The 16,223-nt window shown below is 39.1% G+C and overlaps 2 protein-coding genes across 3 annotated transcripts in view; both read left to right on the forward strand.

The window, feature by feature from the left end:
• Positions 1–16,223, forward strand: part of LOC134656467 (large ribosomal subunit protein uL23m) — a 315,632-nt gene that overhangs the window by 86,084 nt on the left and 213,325 nt on the right. The gene's annotated exons all lie outside the window — the stretch shown is intronic.
• LOC134656461 (poly(A) RNA polymerase gld-2 homolog A-like) lies at positions 1,304–15,983 on the forward strand. Of its 2 annotated transcripts, none has more exons than XM_063511999.1 (10): positions 1,304–1,736; positions 1,806–2,054; positions 5,601–5,777; positions 8,343–8,461; positions 9,468–9,645; positions 10,231–10,362; positions 10,811–10,939; positions 12,837–12,966; positions 13,950–14,065; positions 15,810–15,983. In XM_063511999.1, exons 2-10 carry the CDS (start codon positions 1,820–1,822, stop codon positions 15,980–15,982), a joined length of 1,389 nt encoding a protein of 462 aa, XP_063368069.1. In that variant the 5' UTR covers positions 1,304–1,736; positions 1,806–1,819; the 3' UTR covers position 15,983. The 2 variants fall into 2 exon arrangements, with proteins under 2 accessions (XP_063368069.1, XP_063368068.1); XM_063511998.1 differs by having other exon boundaries at positions 1,306–1,736; positions 1,806–2,063.

The following is a 16,223-nucleotide window of genomic DNA, read 5'->3' on the forward strand; positions in this document are numbered from 1 at the left end:
TCAACGACAAGCGTCGGTTGCTATCTCTACTACCGAAGCCGAACTGGTAGCAGCCAGTGAAGCAGCCAGGGAGCTGGTTTGGCTGACCAGAGTAATGCAGGAGTTAACTGAACTCAAACATATTCCTGCACTATATGTTGACAACGAAGCAGCAGTTCGCTTGGCACATAACCCAGAGTTTCACAAGCGAACAAAGCACATTCGTATTCGACACTTCTACGTTCGAGAGCAAGTTGCTGAAGGTGCGATGGAAGTCAAGAGAATTGGCACTGCAGATCAACCAGCTGATATTTTAACCAAAGGACTACCGCGGCCAAGATTCTCTTTCCTTTGCCATGCCCTTGGAATAGTATTGAATAAGGGAAAGTGTTAAAGGAGTTTTTATACTATCTGTTATAGGTATTCAAACTATTTACGTGTGACTTGCATCTTACTAAACTCGAAAAGAAAGATATATAGCTGGTCAAGCAAATCTTGTCAGTAAAAAAAAGCGCGCAATTCAAATTTTCTATGAGACGATATCCATTCGCGCCTACATTTTTCAAATTTGCCGCCTTTTTCTACTGACAAGATCTGCTTGACCAAGTATATGTCATGTATTGATTATGTCAATGTCGTATGTGAAAATAAAATAACGTATTCGATATGTGCTATATTTTAATTAATCTTCTAGTAAAGTGATCATTCTTCAAAACGGTGTCCCAAGGCGGACACCATTGCGGCTCTGCTTACACGCATGTGTTAAACAACATCAGTAACATGACATCACTATTTTTGATCTCACATAGACAATTTACGCACACACTTGCATTTCATTTTTGGTCGCACTTTTGAAGATTGACAGTTGTTCTTGTCTATTCTAATTCTATGGAAATTCCTCACGCTCACGAGTTAACCAATCAATGGTAATACTACCATCTCCATACTATACTACGCTGTGATTGGACTAAAATCAGAGAAGTTTCGATTTATTTATTACCATTTCCAAATGAAAAGTTTTCGTATAGATTTTATTCCTTGGCCTAAATAAATTTGTGATTAAGATAAGCGTATACTAGATTAATTTGTGATCGTAATTAATTATAGTTTGTCAAAGGACTGTCTCATTTCAAACATAGTCAGAGAGAATCATACTATCTTTGTCTTACACTAGTACTAGCACCCAAAAGAAAAGGGTGAATATAGTTTTTTTTTGTTCTTATTTACTGACAAATTGGTTTGACCAACTATACATCTTTGAAGCATGTTTAGTGTTTTTGTTTGATACTTTGATAGTGTTTGAGCTAAGTACGAACTGGCCTAAAATGGAACATGCGAATTTGAAGTTAAAAAAAAAAGAAATCACGTGTACTCTTTATTGACTTCCGCCAGATGTCGCCGTTGTTGCTTCCTAAAGTCATGGCGGATTTTTTCACAAATTTACAGATTTTAGCCTGATTCGTGGGTAGATTTTATTACCTATCTTAACCGGAGTCGAAATAATAATAGCTCGTCCTATTTGTAAGTGAAGCATAGCGATACGGGCGTCTAAACTGATTCTGACATTGGCCAACATTCGCCATCGACTGTGAAGACGTCTGACGGATCTTCTCGAATTTCGGTGGTTCAGTAAATAGATAGAATTATTCAATTTCAGCGTCGCACCGTACGTTAATTAATTTATAACGGCTATTATGACGCAATAGGCGTACGAAGAGTTCGGACGCCATCACATTATTTTCACGCTCGAAATACAGGTTGGTATGTGGAAGACTGCATATTAATTCGCCGGTGGAATTTGTAGTAACCTCTCGAGTGTTGTGCAGAAAAAAGAGCAGTGATGAGTGAAGGCGCGCCTATGCTGTACCATGGAGGGGGTGGGTTCGGAGGGCCGCGCCAGGGCTTCGCGTCAGGAGGGCCTCTGGAGCGAGCGTGCCACTTCCCCGCGCTCGAACTGCCGCCGGGACCGGCCACGCCGCATCACCCTGAGCGCCCTGCTAGGGACAACACTGCCTTTGGCTATGAGTCAGATGACTCCAGTTTGTCCAGCAATGCATCAGGATCCAATAAAAGTGGTGAGAAAGGTATTGTCTGTTTAATTAATTGATTATTTTTGTAGGTGTATCTTGCATGTCAATGTCACTCATTGCATTCTATCTGTGTACTGAATGTCATTGAAATATTTATCAAATAGTTATATTCAAGCAGCTTTGTGGTTGAAAATCTATTATTGAAAATTTATGATTTAGGCAAATATTACACTAGCATCTCAAACAGATATTTAAACAGTTGAATCATGTGAGACACTTAAAACACAGTAACATATCTCCGTGCAATTGTATATTAATTTTATTGAATATTTAATCATTATTTCTATTTAATGTGTTTTTAATGGTACTCAAAATTCATTTTAATAATATACAAGGTTAGCTAACTAGACCACAAATGTTAGTTTCTGTTAATTTTGAAATTTTAAACTACCCACTTTTTAAGATATGAGCCTGTTGCTAAGGAGACTATTTTATAATACCTTGCAATTGCAATTGCAATTGAAGATAAATTAGTCAACCTTTAAATTACAAACGGTTGTATATTGGCTGTGACTAAATTGATTGAAGTCATCTGAACATGCCAACTTACACAAACTTGGCAGTAAGCTCCATACTTCATGTATAGGACTGCCATCTGTTCGGGTTTCCCCGGATTTGTCCTAGTTTGGCGGCCATTCGGGAGCCGTTCGGGGAGGTTTTCAAAAAGTGTAAGGGGATAACCTGGACAGTTTTTAGAATGACAAAAAAGCGATTCTTTTTTTTTAGTAGTAGTAGTACTTTTTTAATAGTATCTTTGGACACATCCGGGGAAAAAATGCGATTTACGCCAAATGTCTAGGTATTTTAAGTATATGTCCATGTTCGGCGAATTTAGAGATGGCAGCCCTATTCATGTAGCACTTGGCATGGCGTGAAAACTTAGTGTGGTCTAACTCTGTAATACATTTGTATAGCTGCAAATGAAATCCGACTTCTGCAGTGAAGATCTCAATAGCAGCTTAAGCATGCGGTTATTTTATGGTTGTTTATTGCATAATACAACCGCACACTTTAATTCTATACTTTTTATTAATGCCACAAATTCAACCCAATAATTACATATCCAGTATAAAGTGGTTGCACTAAACAGTCATAAGTATGCCATATAAGGGGTTATCCTCTGGTATCTTGGTTACCTAAGGGCCCCTTTACACATTGATAAAAGTGTTCAATACAAGTTCATACATTTGATACTTGCATGTCGTAGCAAAAATATGATCTCACACTTAACACAAATAAATTGAAAAACAAGCCATAATGCATTATGTCATAAGATAGATACAGTTTAGAAACATCGTAGAAACATTGCAAATAGGGTTTTCTTTTATATTTTGATAAATTCCAAAAATAATCTGGGTGTCATATATTGCTAAGTTGGTATAACCAGCCCTAGTAGCACGGTCGCATTTTTATCGTTTATCACCATGCCTGTCACGTTCTAACAAGTATGTAAGTGCGAAAGTGACGGGCATAGTGATAGTCGATAAAAATGGAACCGTGCTGAGCCCGCTGGTAGTTGTCAAATACTATGTAGATAACACTGGCATATCTGGCTATCTAATTTTTGTGGCCTTCACACTACACTAAGATAAATATTACAGATTGTGTCATCATAAAAAAATCTTTTACAATTTACTTACAAATATTTTGATTTACCCAATTTGTTTTTGAAACAAAACAATTATTTTCATTAGCCAAATACTTGGAGGATATAATCAAACGGAGACGCCATGTCTGTAATTTTCTGTACAAAACAGTCTGCCGATTTTTGCGGGGGAGGGGAACGTCAAATGTATGCGTAACGTAAAAATAGCCATGTCAGATAAACGTCAGTCCATACATTGTGTATGACCGTTGGCCGCCTATTTTCGACAGAGGGGAAAGCCTGTTAATGGCTACTCCGTTTAGTTGTATCCTCCAAGGCCAAATAGCTTGAAATAAATGAATTTTTTTTTTCTTTAATTAACTATATGTTGTTTATTTATTAGTAAATGAGATAAGGTAAGTAAACAAACAAATCCTTATCAATGTTCCTGTTTTTATTAATAAGCAGCAGTTGCAATTGTTTGCTTAGGTGGTTAACATAAAAGCTGGATTATTATTAGAATACGTTTCTTTTGAAATTTACCTTGTTGATGATATTTATTAATATTATGAAAAATGTTTTTTACTGCAATAGAAGCCACCTGTTGATAATCAATAGACATTCGTAAAAAAATCTCAAATAGGTACCTTTTATAGTAAAGCAAGTCCCTCTTTAAAATTATGTAGGTAGCACATAGACTAGGAATCCTCTAGACGGAGTTTAGAGCAATTATTTCATGAAACCGATGCTGCCAAAAATACGGGGGTGCGGGGGGGACGAGGTGAGCGAATCCCGTGCCGTGATTGGTCCGTTCAAAGACACGGACGGACCAATCACGGCACGGGATTGACTCGAAGATGGAGTAAAACTACCGTATAAGTGGCAGAGGGGGTAGCGTTACTATGCTCAGTCTAGAGGATGTCTTGTCTGTGAGGTAGCATTGCCACCCACACAATTCTACTAGCAATTTTAGCTGCATTTAGGTCAGTAATCTGGACTGGATCTGAAAATGTGAACAATTCTACTAAAAATCCGTTACTTTGTTATCATATCATTGTATTAGCTCAAGTTTTGTTGCTAAGCAAAATGCTCATAGATTTTTATCATTTAAACAAATTAAAATAAGCTTGCCCTTATCTCATTTTATTGGAGTTGTAGCAGTAGGTATGCATTTATGTTAAACTGTAAACTTTAATACTAATAGCCATTATTAGGCATACATTTGAATGAATGAATGAATGAATGAAATCTTTATTTGAGGCAACTAGTGGCCTTAAAACTAACATATTATTATATAAATATAACTAAACTAAAAAATCACATTATGATTGCGATGCACTACGCAACCCCGCAGTGTCAGGACTGTCAGGGAACCGGCCGAGGAACCGCCGAAACTTGACACCCTTCGGCCAAAACTCCTCCTTGGTGAATGTCTTGGTGAATAATATGCTTACTGCAATGTTTTGTGATTAAGCCAGCCACTTCCAGGTAATACTGAACTCTTAACCTCCAATTGGAGAAATCAGCAGGTCTAGTAAGACTAATAGTTATTTTGAGATAAATATGATCATCATTGGTTGAAAGATTTCTAGTGATAAGTATTGTTCATTTACCTACAAGAAAATTAGGTAAGTCATGACGGAATCCAAAAATCCCTTTAGGTTAGAAAGGCACATAAATTACTTTCTAAACTTATTTCAACAAATTATTGGGAAAGCTGTTGGTCTGTGCTTCTGCTACAACCTCCAAATCAATAGCAATGAACACGAATTCCTTTGTTCGAAAATTTAATTATAAATTACACATTCAGAGTATATTCTAACCGTTTAGATGTGTATGACACGATAGGCGTGCCATTCGCAACGAATACTGGAATCGCCGCCACAGCTAAGTTTTCGAAAATGAAACACGCAACGAAATCCTGAACTTGAACAATTTGTCCCCAGGTGAGAGCGCATCCAGTGCCTCAGATCCCAACACATCGCCGCAAGGCTACGCGGTGCGCGAGTGGCGCGGGCGGGCGCGCCGCGAGCCGCACCGCCCGCGCCGCATCGCGCCCGAGCGCTACCTCAACGCCTCCTACCCCTTCCAGGTCAAGTTCACGCCCGACGACTTGCTTAATGGTAAGACCAAACCCCCCATTGTGTGCCTTCAACTTTATTTTCAGCAGTAGGTATTTATAGATTCTGAGACTCGTACTCGTATTTGGTAGATTCTGAGACTTATTTGACCTATTTTCCCGTGTTAAAAGGAATTTCTGAAATCTTCTGTCTCCCAACTATCAAAAAGTGTAAGAGACGAATATAGCACAGTCAATTGTAAAAACATGGGTGCACTATAGCTATGTCCCATTCCCATAGCTCTTATGTCACAGACCTTGCCCACCCGAATATTATCTAGGGTAGGCCACTTCAAGATCAACGATAATTTGTTTAGTTCTAGCAAGGTAAGAGCGAAAAAAATAACTACATCGAATAAATATGTTGTTGTAGTAGAGCTAATACAAAATGAACTTTTCCGTTTGGGCTGACAGAGTGATAAGTACGCCTGATATTAACTACTAAAAACAAGTAAAAATATACTCATTGTTCATGAAAAGTATCTACAATAAATAACCTCGATAAGGGGCCGAATAAAATGTAGATTCTAAACATTTATTCACGCATGTTATGATAGTCACATTTGAATGATTAACGTTAAACTGTAAAGCAAATATTGTTACTACGGCAAAACATTTGACTGCCCTTAAAATAAATCTGTAAAACAAGTTTACTAATGGTTGGCTGTTTCAGACTCTGCTAAGCATTTAAAATTTCGAGAACTAAATGCTTTTAGTTATTATTATTTTATACTATCTTAACTTTAAGCTAGGCTAGGTATAGCTTGACGAATTCGTACAGAATGGTACACGGGCGACGGGGGACGAGAGACAATGGGGGCGGGTATGAAGTGTGCGAATTTGTCAAGCTATAAATAATTCACGATGACGTAAAAACTTAATTCCACTGTTACTGTCAGTAACCAGTAAATATTTAAATTTAAAACTCTTTTGACCTCCTAGTACCAAATAGCCCTACACCCCCAAACTGCCGTATTTTACTGTTATTTACGCTAATAGCGTTTAAACATTATAATATTCATAATACCAATCATACAATCTTTGAAAATAAAATAAATGTTCAAAGTGTATTTGTATATAACTCTATAATCTCTATATTGTTAAAGCCCACTGTATAAACGATGCAGAAAATTATTATAAAAAATACGCGAAATGCGACTTCATTGTATTATCGTTAGAGCGCTAAAATATATCTGCCTCTGTGCTAACCACCATATAATTAATAAAGAATTACCTTGATAGTTAAGGACAAAAATGTTGTTTCAATTGAGTCCACAATACGTCATCAATTAAGTGTATGTGCGTCTATTTGTGCGCTGCAGTGCCTGTGACGTTACCCAGCGTAGAGATTAAACAGGTGTGTTTATAGAGTGACAGCTGCAAAAACACACTGCGAAATAACGCAGCCAGGGCCATTTTATTTAAAGTTGTCCCCTACACTATTTTTTCAAAATTGGGATTTTTATGTTATTTCTACTCAGAATCATGAGCTATCCTAATAGGAGAAAAAAAATGTCCCAAGATTTCCATACATTTTTCTATGCCCATACTTTGGCCATACAAAGTCTATGAAAAAATGGTAACGGAATGGGAAAAAAACCTTGAACACTTTTTTTCTCCTATTAGGATAGAAGAGCTCGTGATTCTGAGGAGAAAATAAATAACATATAAATTCACAAATTAAAAAAAAAGTGTAGGGGACAACTTTAAATAAAATATCATTTATTTAAGGTTGTCCCCTACACACTTTACAAAAACAACATATCTGACTACACTGGTTGACACCTGAAACGATTAACAATGTTCTTAAAAAAGTGTCAACCGCTCTAAGCAGTTATGTTGTTTTTGTAAACATCCCTTCAAATGGTCCCCATGTAACATGTTTTGTTTATGTATTGTTGTGTAAACATTGCCCACAGTATTTAGGTGTACGGTTGTTAAATTACTGTTCTAAAGTAGGTTGTCCCAGTGGGGTTGTCATCATGTTGTACCATCGCCGTTCACTTACCAATTTGAACCTTACTGACAACTTGATAGGTAGAGTCTGTGCGGAAAGAAAACAGTCGTGGAATGTATGGGGCCCAATACATTCCGCTACTCTTTTCTTTCCGAACAGACTCGAACAGGGACTGGGCACTTTATTGTGTATTTTTTGTGATGAAGGAAGTTAACCTTTGTTGCACCCAAGTTATATTTTTTTCATTTTAATATGCATCTTTATAAAAGCTTACTTCAGAAGAGTGAAGATGATGATGACTTCAGAAGAATACTTAACAATTCAAGTGCTTCCCTAATGCCCAATCCACAAGGTTATTGTTTACCTCAAACGCTTTATTTAATTTCAAATTTCAGTTATTTTCGGACCAACTGAAATAATTACTTTTTTTTTAACAAAATTATATGACGGTCTATCTATGGAGTTGTAACATATAGCTAGACAGATGAAACTTAAATCCTTTAGATTACCTGCAGAATATATAAATCTAGATAATGCTTTAGATTACCGGCAAATTTCTAAGAGAATTAGAATTCTTTTTTTTGACAACTTTACAATAGAGTTTTGCTCCAGGATCCAAATGGGACAACCTGTCGCAGGAGATCTGGGACAAGTTTGTCAAGTCACAGCAGACAGAGGAGACATTCCGCAAGAAGATGAACCTCTGGAGATACCTCTACGTCACTATAAAGGTAACTTATTATATTGATGCGTTTGTAGTGAACAATAATGAAAGTTTATATAAACTTTCGCTCCAGCCGTGAAATATTTACGTAATGTTTTCATGAGGCCATTAAGTCGATTAAGGGTTGATTGCACCAAACTATTTGTTAAAGAGTTCGCTAAATTTGATTGTATGGAAAGTTTGATAGTAAATCCCATAGTAGTAGCGCCGGGTGACGTTGATCAGTCTCTCAAGTGCGGATGGTGCGACTGGCACTAAGTGTTTAGGGCACCACGTCATGGCAACCATCAGGCAACGTCTGGTAGTCAGGGAATGTGGGACACCAGCAATTCGGGATTCTTAATGCGAGTCATTTAGGTAATAAGACTTATATTGTGTACTACTTATAGTTTATAATTAAGTGAATAATTAATAAATAGTTAATATTGTCCTTCGCTGCCTGAAACACAGGGAATCCTAGTTCAGGCATTTGTAAATCACTTGTCTTTATAAATTCTTAGTCTTTAAGAGCAACCACTGTACTATACTTTTCTCAATAAATTATTTGTATTTGTATTATATAAACCCTTTGTTATTCAAATGCAGTGAGACGCCTCATTCGGTTCTCGTATGTTTCTTTTCTCTTAATGAATGTGTTAATCATACAGGATTCTGACTCTTGGAGACCCTATACATCTCTAAGGATAATTTGATAAACTATGTTATCTTTTAGTTCTGACACTTAGAGACATTTACACCTCTAAATAAGTTTAGATTTTTTTTCCATGTATCTGTTTTGTTTTTATTTTAATATTATTATTATAGTTTTTTTTTATGTAATTCGACATTAAGAGACCTTATACATCTCTAAGTAATTGTATTACGTTAGTTTGTAGTTGCAGTTGTATTTTATAATTGTAGATGTATTACTTTTTTTTTTGCCTGTATGTAAATTCAATGTTGACGTGTAAAAGTGCCCTTGTGGCCTATTTGCTGAATAAATGTTGAAGTTTGAAGTTTAATCATTGTTACAGTCAATATTCCCGCGCTACGGGCTGTACGTGGTAGGCTCCACGATGTCGGGGTTCGCGTTAGACTCGTCGGACATGGACCTGTGCCTGTACGTGCGCGCGCTGGGCGAGACCGAGCCGCGCGCGCATGCGCTCCTCCACCTCAACTACATACTCGCCTACATCAAGAGCTTCGATCGCGGTCAGTGTAGCTACAACCTTACCATTACCACACTCGGCGAGCTTTTTCAACTTGATTAAATTAATCTGTCAGCTCCCACGGCTCATATATGAGCCAGAACGCTTATGGTGACGTCATATCGTGGGATTCGACAGGTTAAAGGGCTTGTTTCTCAAAAGCTTGTAACTTGTAATACAAGCGGATGTCACTTTTTGACAACTTTCACTTGTATTACAAGTTACAAGCTTTTGAGAAACGGGCCCCAAATCTCTAAATGAAAAACTACAGTTGCAGTAAAATTTGTAGATTTAATTAAATTAATGAGTGCGTGCAGATTTACGCATCATTGGTTAAGAAGTAATATGTCGATAGGCAACGGTCCATTAAATTATATCATATAGATGCCAAAACAGAAAGAAAATTGTAAAAACTTCTTAGTTTTAACATATTGTGCTACAGGGAAGCATTCTTGGACCACTAATTTACCTGTTCACGGAGTTATATAATTAGCTGTGGTAGCATAAATCTACATGCAAAATTCAAGGCTAAACAACAAATTATATTTCTGTAGATAAAATATGAATGTTTCGTTTGCTTTAACCGCAGATGCCGAGCTGATTCAGGCAAAAGTGCCGATTCTGAAGTTCCGCGACGCGCGTGCCGGGCTGCAGGTGGACCTGAACTGCAATAATGTCGTTGGTATTAGGAACACCAGTTTGCTCTACTGCTACTCCCGTCGTAAGTACTCTCTTCAACTTAACCACTTTAATGATTAGGCTTTTGTAAAAATGTTTTCAACCAGAAATACAAATACAAATAATTTATTGATTATAGTACAGTGGTTGCTCTTAAAGACTAAGGATGGAAATGGGCTTAAAAAGTGCCTAACGGAGGCTATATAGGAGACTATAAAAGTTAAGTTAGAGTCTGTTCGGGCTCATACATTCCACCACTCTTCTCTTTCCGCACAGACTCTAGAAACTAACCTTGATAACTTAAACAAATCGGCGTGGTATAGCGGGCAGACGCAGATTCACCTTGCATTTTTCGATATAAGAACATTATTTTTTGAACCTCCCTCCCTCGCCTTTGAACTTGTATAATAAGAACATTATTTTAACATTTAAAATTGGTTATGGTTCCCTAGCCTTTGAACTTGTATAATAATTTATGAATCCTTTTGCAGTGGACTGGCGTGTACGGCCGCTGGTGGCGGTGACCAAACTCTGGGCACAGGCACACGACATCAACGACGCGAGGCATTGTACGCTTTCCTCATATTCGCTCACGCTCATGGTCATACACTTCTTGCAGTGTAAGTATAAATTTCAATAACTCTAAGTTTTCATAGAGATTTTTCAATACTTCTTGTGCATTCAATCTGTATAGTGTTCTTGCAATCTCACATTAAGGTCGATAAACAAAATTAGGAAGCAAACATTCTGCTGATCATTGTCAACTTTTTTCCTATTTATCGCAGATGGAAGATTTGCCGGCGTTAGAAAATGATATTGAACTTAATGTTAGGTATAGTTTGTAGCTTTCTAGTAGAGCCCGACGGCTAATCCTATTGTCTATTGTTAAGAAAAACCGCACGTGCTACTTACCTGCAAAAAAGGGTCTTAATTATTCTATTTGGCATCTGAGCGCGGGCTAGTCCAACGCTCAAAAAAACAGTGTAGGTGCGTGCGTTCTCCGATAACGCGCCTTTGTTACGCATCTCGATGACACATTTTAGACTGGTTCTGCAGCGTTCGACTCGCCGGCACTCAGTATTTCGGTTACTGAGCTGAACGGACCACACACATACTAACAAAATATTTATCAATTAGTCCATTTTGAATCTTATTGCAATTTCCATAGGAGTTGTAATTCAATTACCTGGGTAAAGTGAACGAACGATTTTTAGGGTTCCGTAGCCAAATGGCAAAAAACGGAACCCTTATAGATTCGTCATGTCTGTCTGTCTATCCGTCTGTCCGTCTGTCTGTCCGTCCGTATGTCACAGCCACTTTTCTCCGAAACTATAAGAACTATACTGTTGAAACTTGTTAAGTAGATGTATTCTGTAAACCGCATTAAGATTTTCACACAAAAATAGAAAAAAAACAATAAATTTTTGGGGTTCCCCATACTTCGAACTGAAACTCAAAAATTTTTTTTTCATCAAACCCATACATGTGGGGTATCTATGGATAGGTCTTCAAAAATGATATTGAGGTTTCTAATATCATTTTTTTCTAAACTGAATAGTTTGCGCGAGAGACACTTCCAAAGTGGTAAAATGTGTGTCCCCCCCCCTGTAACTTCTAAAATAAGAGAATGATAAAACTAAAAAAAATATATGATGTACATTACCATGTAAACTTCCACCGAAAATTGGTTTGAACGAGATCTAGTAAGTAGTTTTTTTTATACGTCATAAATCGCCTAAATACGGAACCCTTCATGGGCGAGTCCGACTCGCACTTGGCCGCATTTTTTATGCAGGTGGTTGTGGCACGTGGCACGAGCGGTTTTACTTAACAATAGACAATAGGATTAACCATCGGGCTCTATTAGAAAGCTACAAACTATGAGTTCCGTACCTTAAAATACCTTATAGGATCACTCGTGCGTCTGTCTGTCTGTCCGAGCGTTCCCCCCCCCCCCCCCCCTTTTATTTTCGAAACTATCTAGTCTAAAATTTTGAAATAAATCCACAAAATACTTCTTTACCTATAGATGACAGCAAAACCTATTAGAATGTGCAGTCAAGCGTGAGTCGGACTTAATGTACGGAACCCTTGGAACGCGAGTCCGACTCGCACTTGGCCGGTTTTTTTTCTATAATGTAAAGGCGTTATAATATAGTAGTAGTAGTAATCACTTTATTGTACACAACACAGGTTTACATAATGTTTACAGAAATAAAGGTACAAAGGCGAACTTATCCCTGTAAGGGATCTCTTCCAGCTAACCTTCGAGTAGATGAGGGGAGAATTCAAATTAGATAGACAAACTTACGGAATGTACAGTAACACTTTAAAAGTTAACTAACCTAAATGTCCAAAAGTAAATAAAATACAGAAATATTATTATAAAATAAAATATATGCTACATACATAAATACTAAACATATATTACATATAATATATATATATATGTATATATATACAAGTGTCAACAAAAAAAAATAGACACTATATAATATAACGGTGTGTTGGTTGCAGGCGGCACGTCGCCGCCGGTGCTGCCGTGCGTGTGCGTGCGCGGGCCGTGGGAGGTGCGCGCCGCGCGGCACAACCGCGCCTCGCTCGCAGAGCTGTTCCTGCAGCTGCTGCGGTACTACGCCACCTTCCCGTGAGTACCACTCTGTAGGCGTATGCCGCTTTTTAGGGTTCCGTACCCTAAGGGTAAAAACGGAACCATATTACTAAGACTCCGCTGTCCGTCCGTCCGTCACCAGGCTGTATCTCACGAACCGTGATAGCTAGACAGTTGAAATTTTCACAGATGATGTATTTCTGTTGCCGCTATAACAACAAATACTAAAAACAGAATAAAATAAGATTTAAGTGGGGCTCCCATACAACAAACGTGATTTTTGACCGAAGTTAAGCAACGTCGGGCGGGGTCAGTACTTGGATGGGTGACCGTTTTTTTGCTTGTTTTGCTCTATATTTTTTTGATGGTGCGGAACCCTCCGTCCGCGAGTCCGACTCGCACTTGGCCGGTTTTTTTAGAGTTTTTCTTGCAGTTCTGAATGCGTGTTTGACTAAAACTGAAAGGTCGCGACTGCATATACAATTTTTTTTTCACCTCAGCAGCTCGAACAAGGGTACTTTGCTACTTAAAAACAGTGAGCCAAATCGCATTTTGCTCATTTTGTCCCACTCAGTGAGCAAAATGCGATTTTGCTCATTTTGTCCCACTCAGTAAAGTACCCTTGTTCGAGCTGCTGAGGTGAAAATTTAATTGTTGGTATATCTTAAGAAAACATGAGTGAATAGAGGTAAGTGGTGAAGTAGGAATACATTTGTCGGATTCTCTAATATGTTACTCGCTACGCTCGTGAATCTATTATAGAATCTTTCGCTTGCACGGGACTCAAAATAAGCACTCGAAGAAATATCAAACTTTGATCTCTTGTTGTACAAATAACTATTTTCTTGTCATCAAAAACTCAAAGTAAAAAGAAACTGTTGTGGAATTTGAGGTTTATTCATTTATCATTTAGATTTAACCGTCTTCGGCCACAGCGACTGCTATCTACCGCTGGTGCGCTCTAAGGTGACTGACATAGTCAATCTTTGCAGCAAATGTGCATTAGACATGTATTGCAGGTACGACAAGATGGCGGTGTCTGTGCGCGCGGGCCGCTGCGTGCCGGTGGCGGCGTGCCGCGCCGCGCGCAGCCACAAGAACGAGCCGCACCAGTGGAAGCTGCTCTGTGTCGAAGGTTTGTTCTGTTTAAGCTTTGGATTCCTCCGAAAACGGTGCCGTAATATGACGGCCGCTATATTACGGTGAATGACGTCACTAGAACGTTGTCTATGTAAACAAGATGGCGCGGTTTCCTAGACGGCGTTACGTTACGTTGATTGTCAACGTAACGTAAGATGACGGCCGTCATGACGGTGTCGATAGTTTCGATGATAATGTCACAAGATTTGAATAAATGATTCCGTACTACGATTATTTTCCTCTTCTGATGATATTTCATCCTCCAAGTAAATTATAGATGATCAAGCAAATCTTGTCAGTAGGAAAAGTCGCGAAATTCAAATTTTCTATGGGACGTTATCCCATCGCGCCTACATTTTTCAAATTTGCCGCTTTGACCTTGGTGGATGACGGTGTGTTATGACGCCGTGGTACTTTCCACATGTCGCCACCGTAAAGACGGCCGTCTTTTGCGGCCGCTATATGACGGCCGTCATATGACGGCACCGTTTTCGGAGGAATCCAAAGCTTTACTGCGATTCGTCACTACATAGTATAAAACAAATTCGCTTCCCGCTGTCTGTCCCTATGTATGCTTAGATCTTTAAAACTACGCAACGGATTTTGATGCGGTTTTTTAAAATAGAGTGATTCAAGAGGAAGGTTTATGTATAATTTGTTAACCCGTGCGAAGCCGGGGCGGGTCGCTAGTCTAATTTATAATTCGAAAGTGAAATAATTATTTGACAAATGTAAGGTGTGCCTAGATTGCCCGAATGAACCTATCGTGCATCGCTCGCAAGGTGTTCGTGTGTATGCCAGCTTTAACTCCTTGAACCCACGCCTATACTGATCATTAAATTAGTATATTATCTGTTTGCCTGAGATACAGGATTATATTCCTAGTTCAGGCGCACGTAACAATGTACGTAATATGTAAAAGTTCACGCATAATGTAACATTAGCAATAAGGTTTTCTCAATAAATTATTCTTATTCTTATACTGTGCGGCGCGTCATCGAGAACCTTATCGGGGTGTACAAAGGTTGATATTTGGCTGGAGCTCGCTTAATTGGCGCCACTCGTGCAAATTCAATTTAATACTTAAAACCGCAAGATTGCGAACCGTGCGCAAACGACGCAAACTTCATACCGTGACTACTTTGAAAAAAACCTGATATCTTGTTCTGACAATCAGAAGAAAAACTATGCATCCCATACATAGTTACCATTTTGAGTAGCAGAGCGAGATACGAGATTTTTTTAAAGTAGTGACGATATCCGGGTAATCTCGGTACACCTTAACATTGTTAGGACCAGGGATGTTGCGAACATCCGCATCCGCAACCGCGGAACTTCCGCATTATTTTCAACATCCGCATCCGCATAAAACGATGCGGATGTCGAACAAGTCGGTACAGGAACGTCTTAGCGGCGGCGTATGCGCTAGGTAATTTCGTCATTACTCATTACCTTTAACGAAATCGTCTAGATCCAGAAAAGGCGGCGAAGTTACTGTTTATTAAATATAACGCACCTATATTCTTGCTCAAATACTAAGTAAAATAAATACTAGTTTCGTTTTTTTAAAAAAAAAACACTAAAAATTTAATATTTGACGTTTTCTAAGTACCTAATATTGATTGACATCCGCATCCTCATCAGCGGATGTGAGCCTTTAAATATCCGCGGATGTCAAAAAATCTGCATCCGCAATATCCCTGGTTAGGACATTTAGAGACGTATCAGTTTGTCTCCAGAGCCGTTCGACCTGACGAACACGGCGCGCTCGGTGTACGACCCGGACACGTTCGTGCGCATCGTGGACACGTTCCGCAGCAGCGCCGCGCGCCTCGCCGCCTCGCCGCGCCTCGCCGCCGCGTGGCCGTCGCCGCCGCCGCCGCCGCCGCCGCTCTACCAGCCCGAGCGATGATGCCAGCTAACACACACCCGTCCGGAGTGTGTGAGTACAGCTAACGCTCAATGTAAGATAAGATAAGATAAAAGAAGCTACACCGGCTCCAACCCTACACCTCTGCCCCGAGATTTAAATCCCCCCTCAATTGGAGGAGGGTATCCCAATTGGGACCGGCGACAAACTCGGTGTACGGCCCGGACACGTTCGTGCGCATCGTGGACACGTTCCGCAGCAGCGCCGCGCGCCTCGCCTCGCC

This window comes from Cydia amplana, chromosome 18, assembly GCF_948474715.1.
Source record: "Cydia amplana chromosome 18, ilCydAmpl1.1, whole genome shotgun sequence".
Taxonomy (NCBI): domain Eukaryota; kingdom Metazoa; phylum Arthropoda; class Insecta; order Lepidoptera; family Tortricidae; genus Cydia; species Cydia amplana.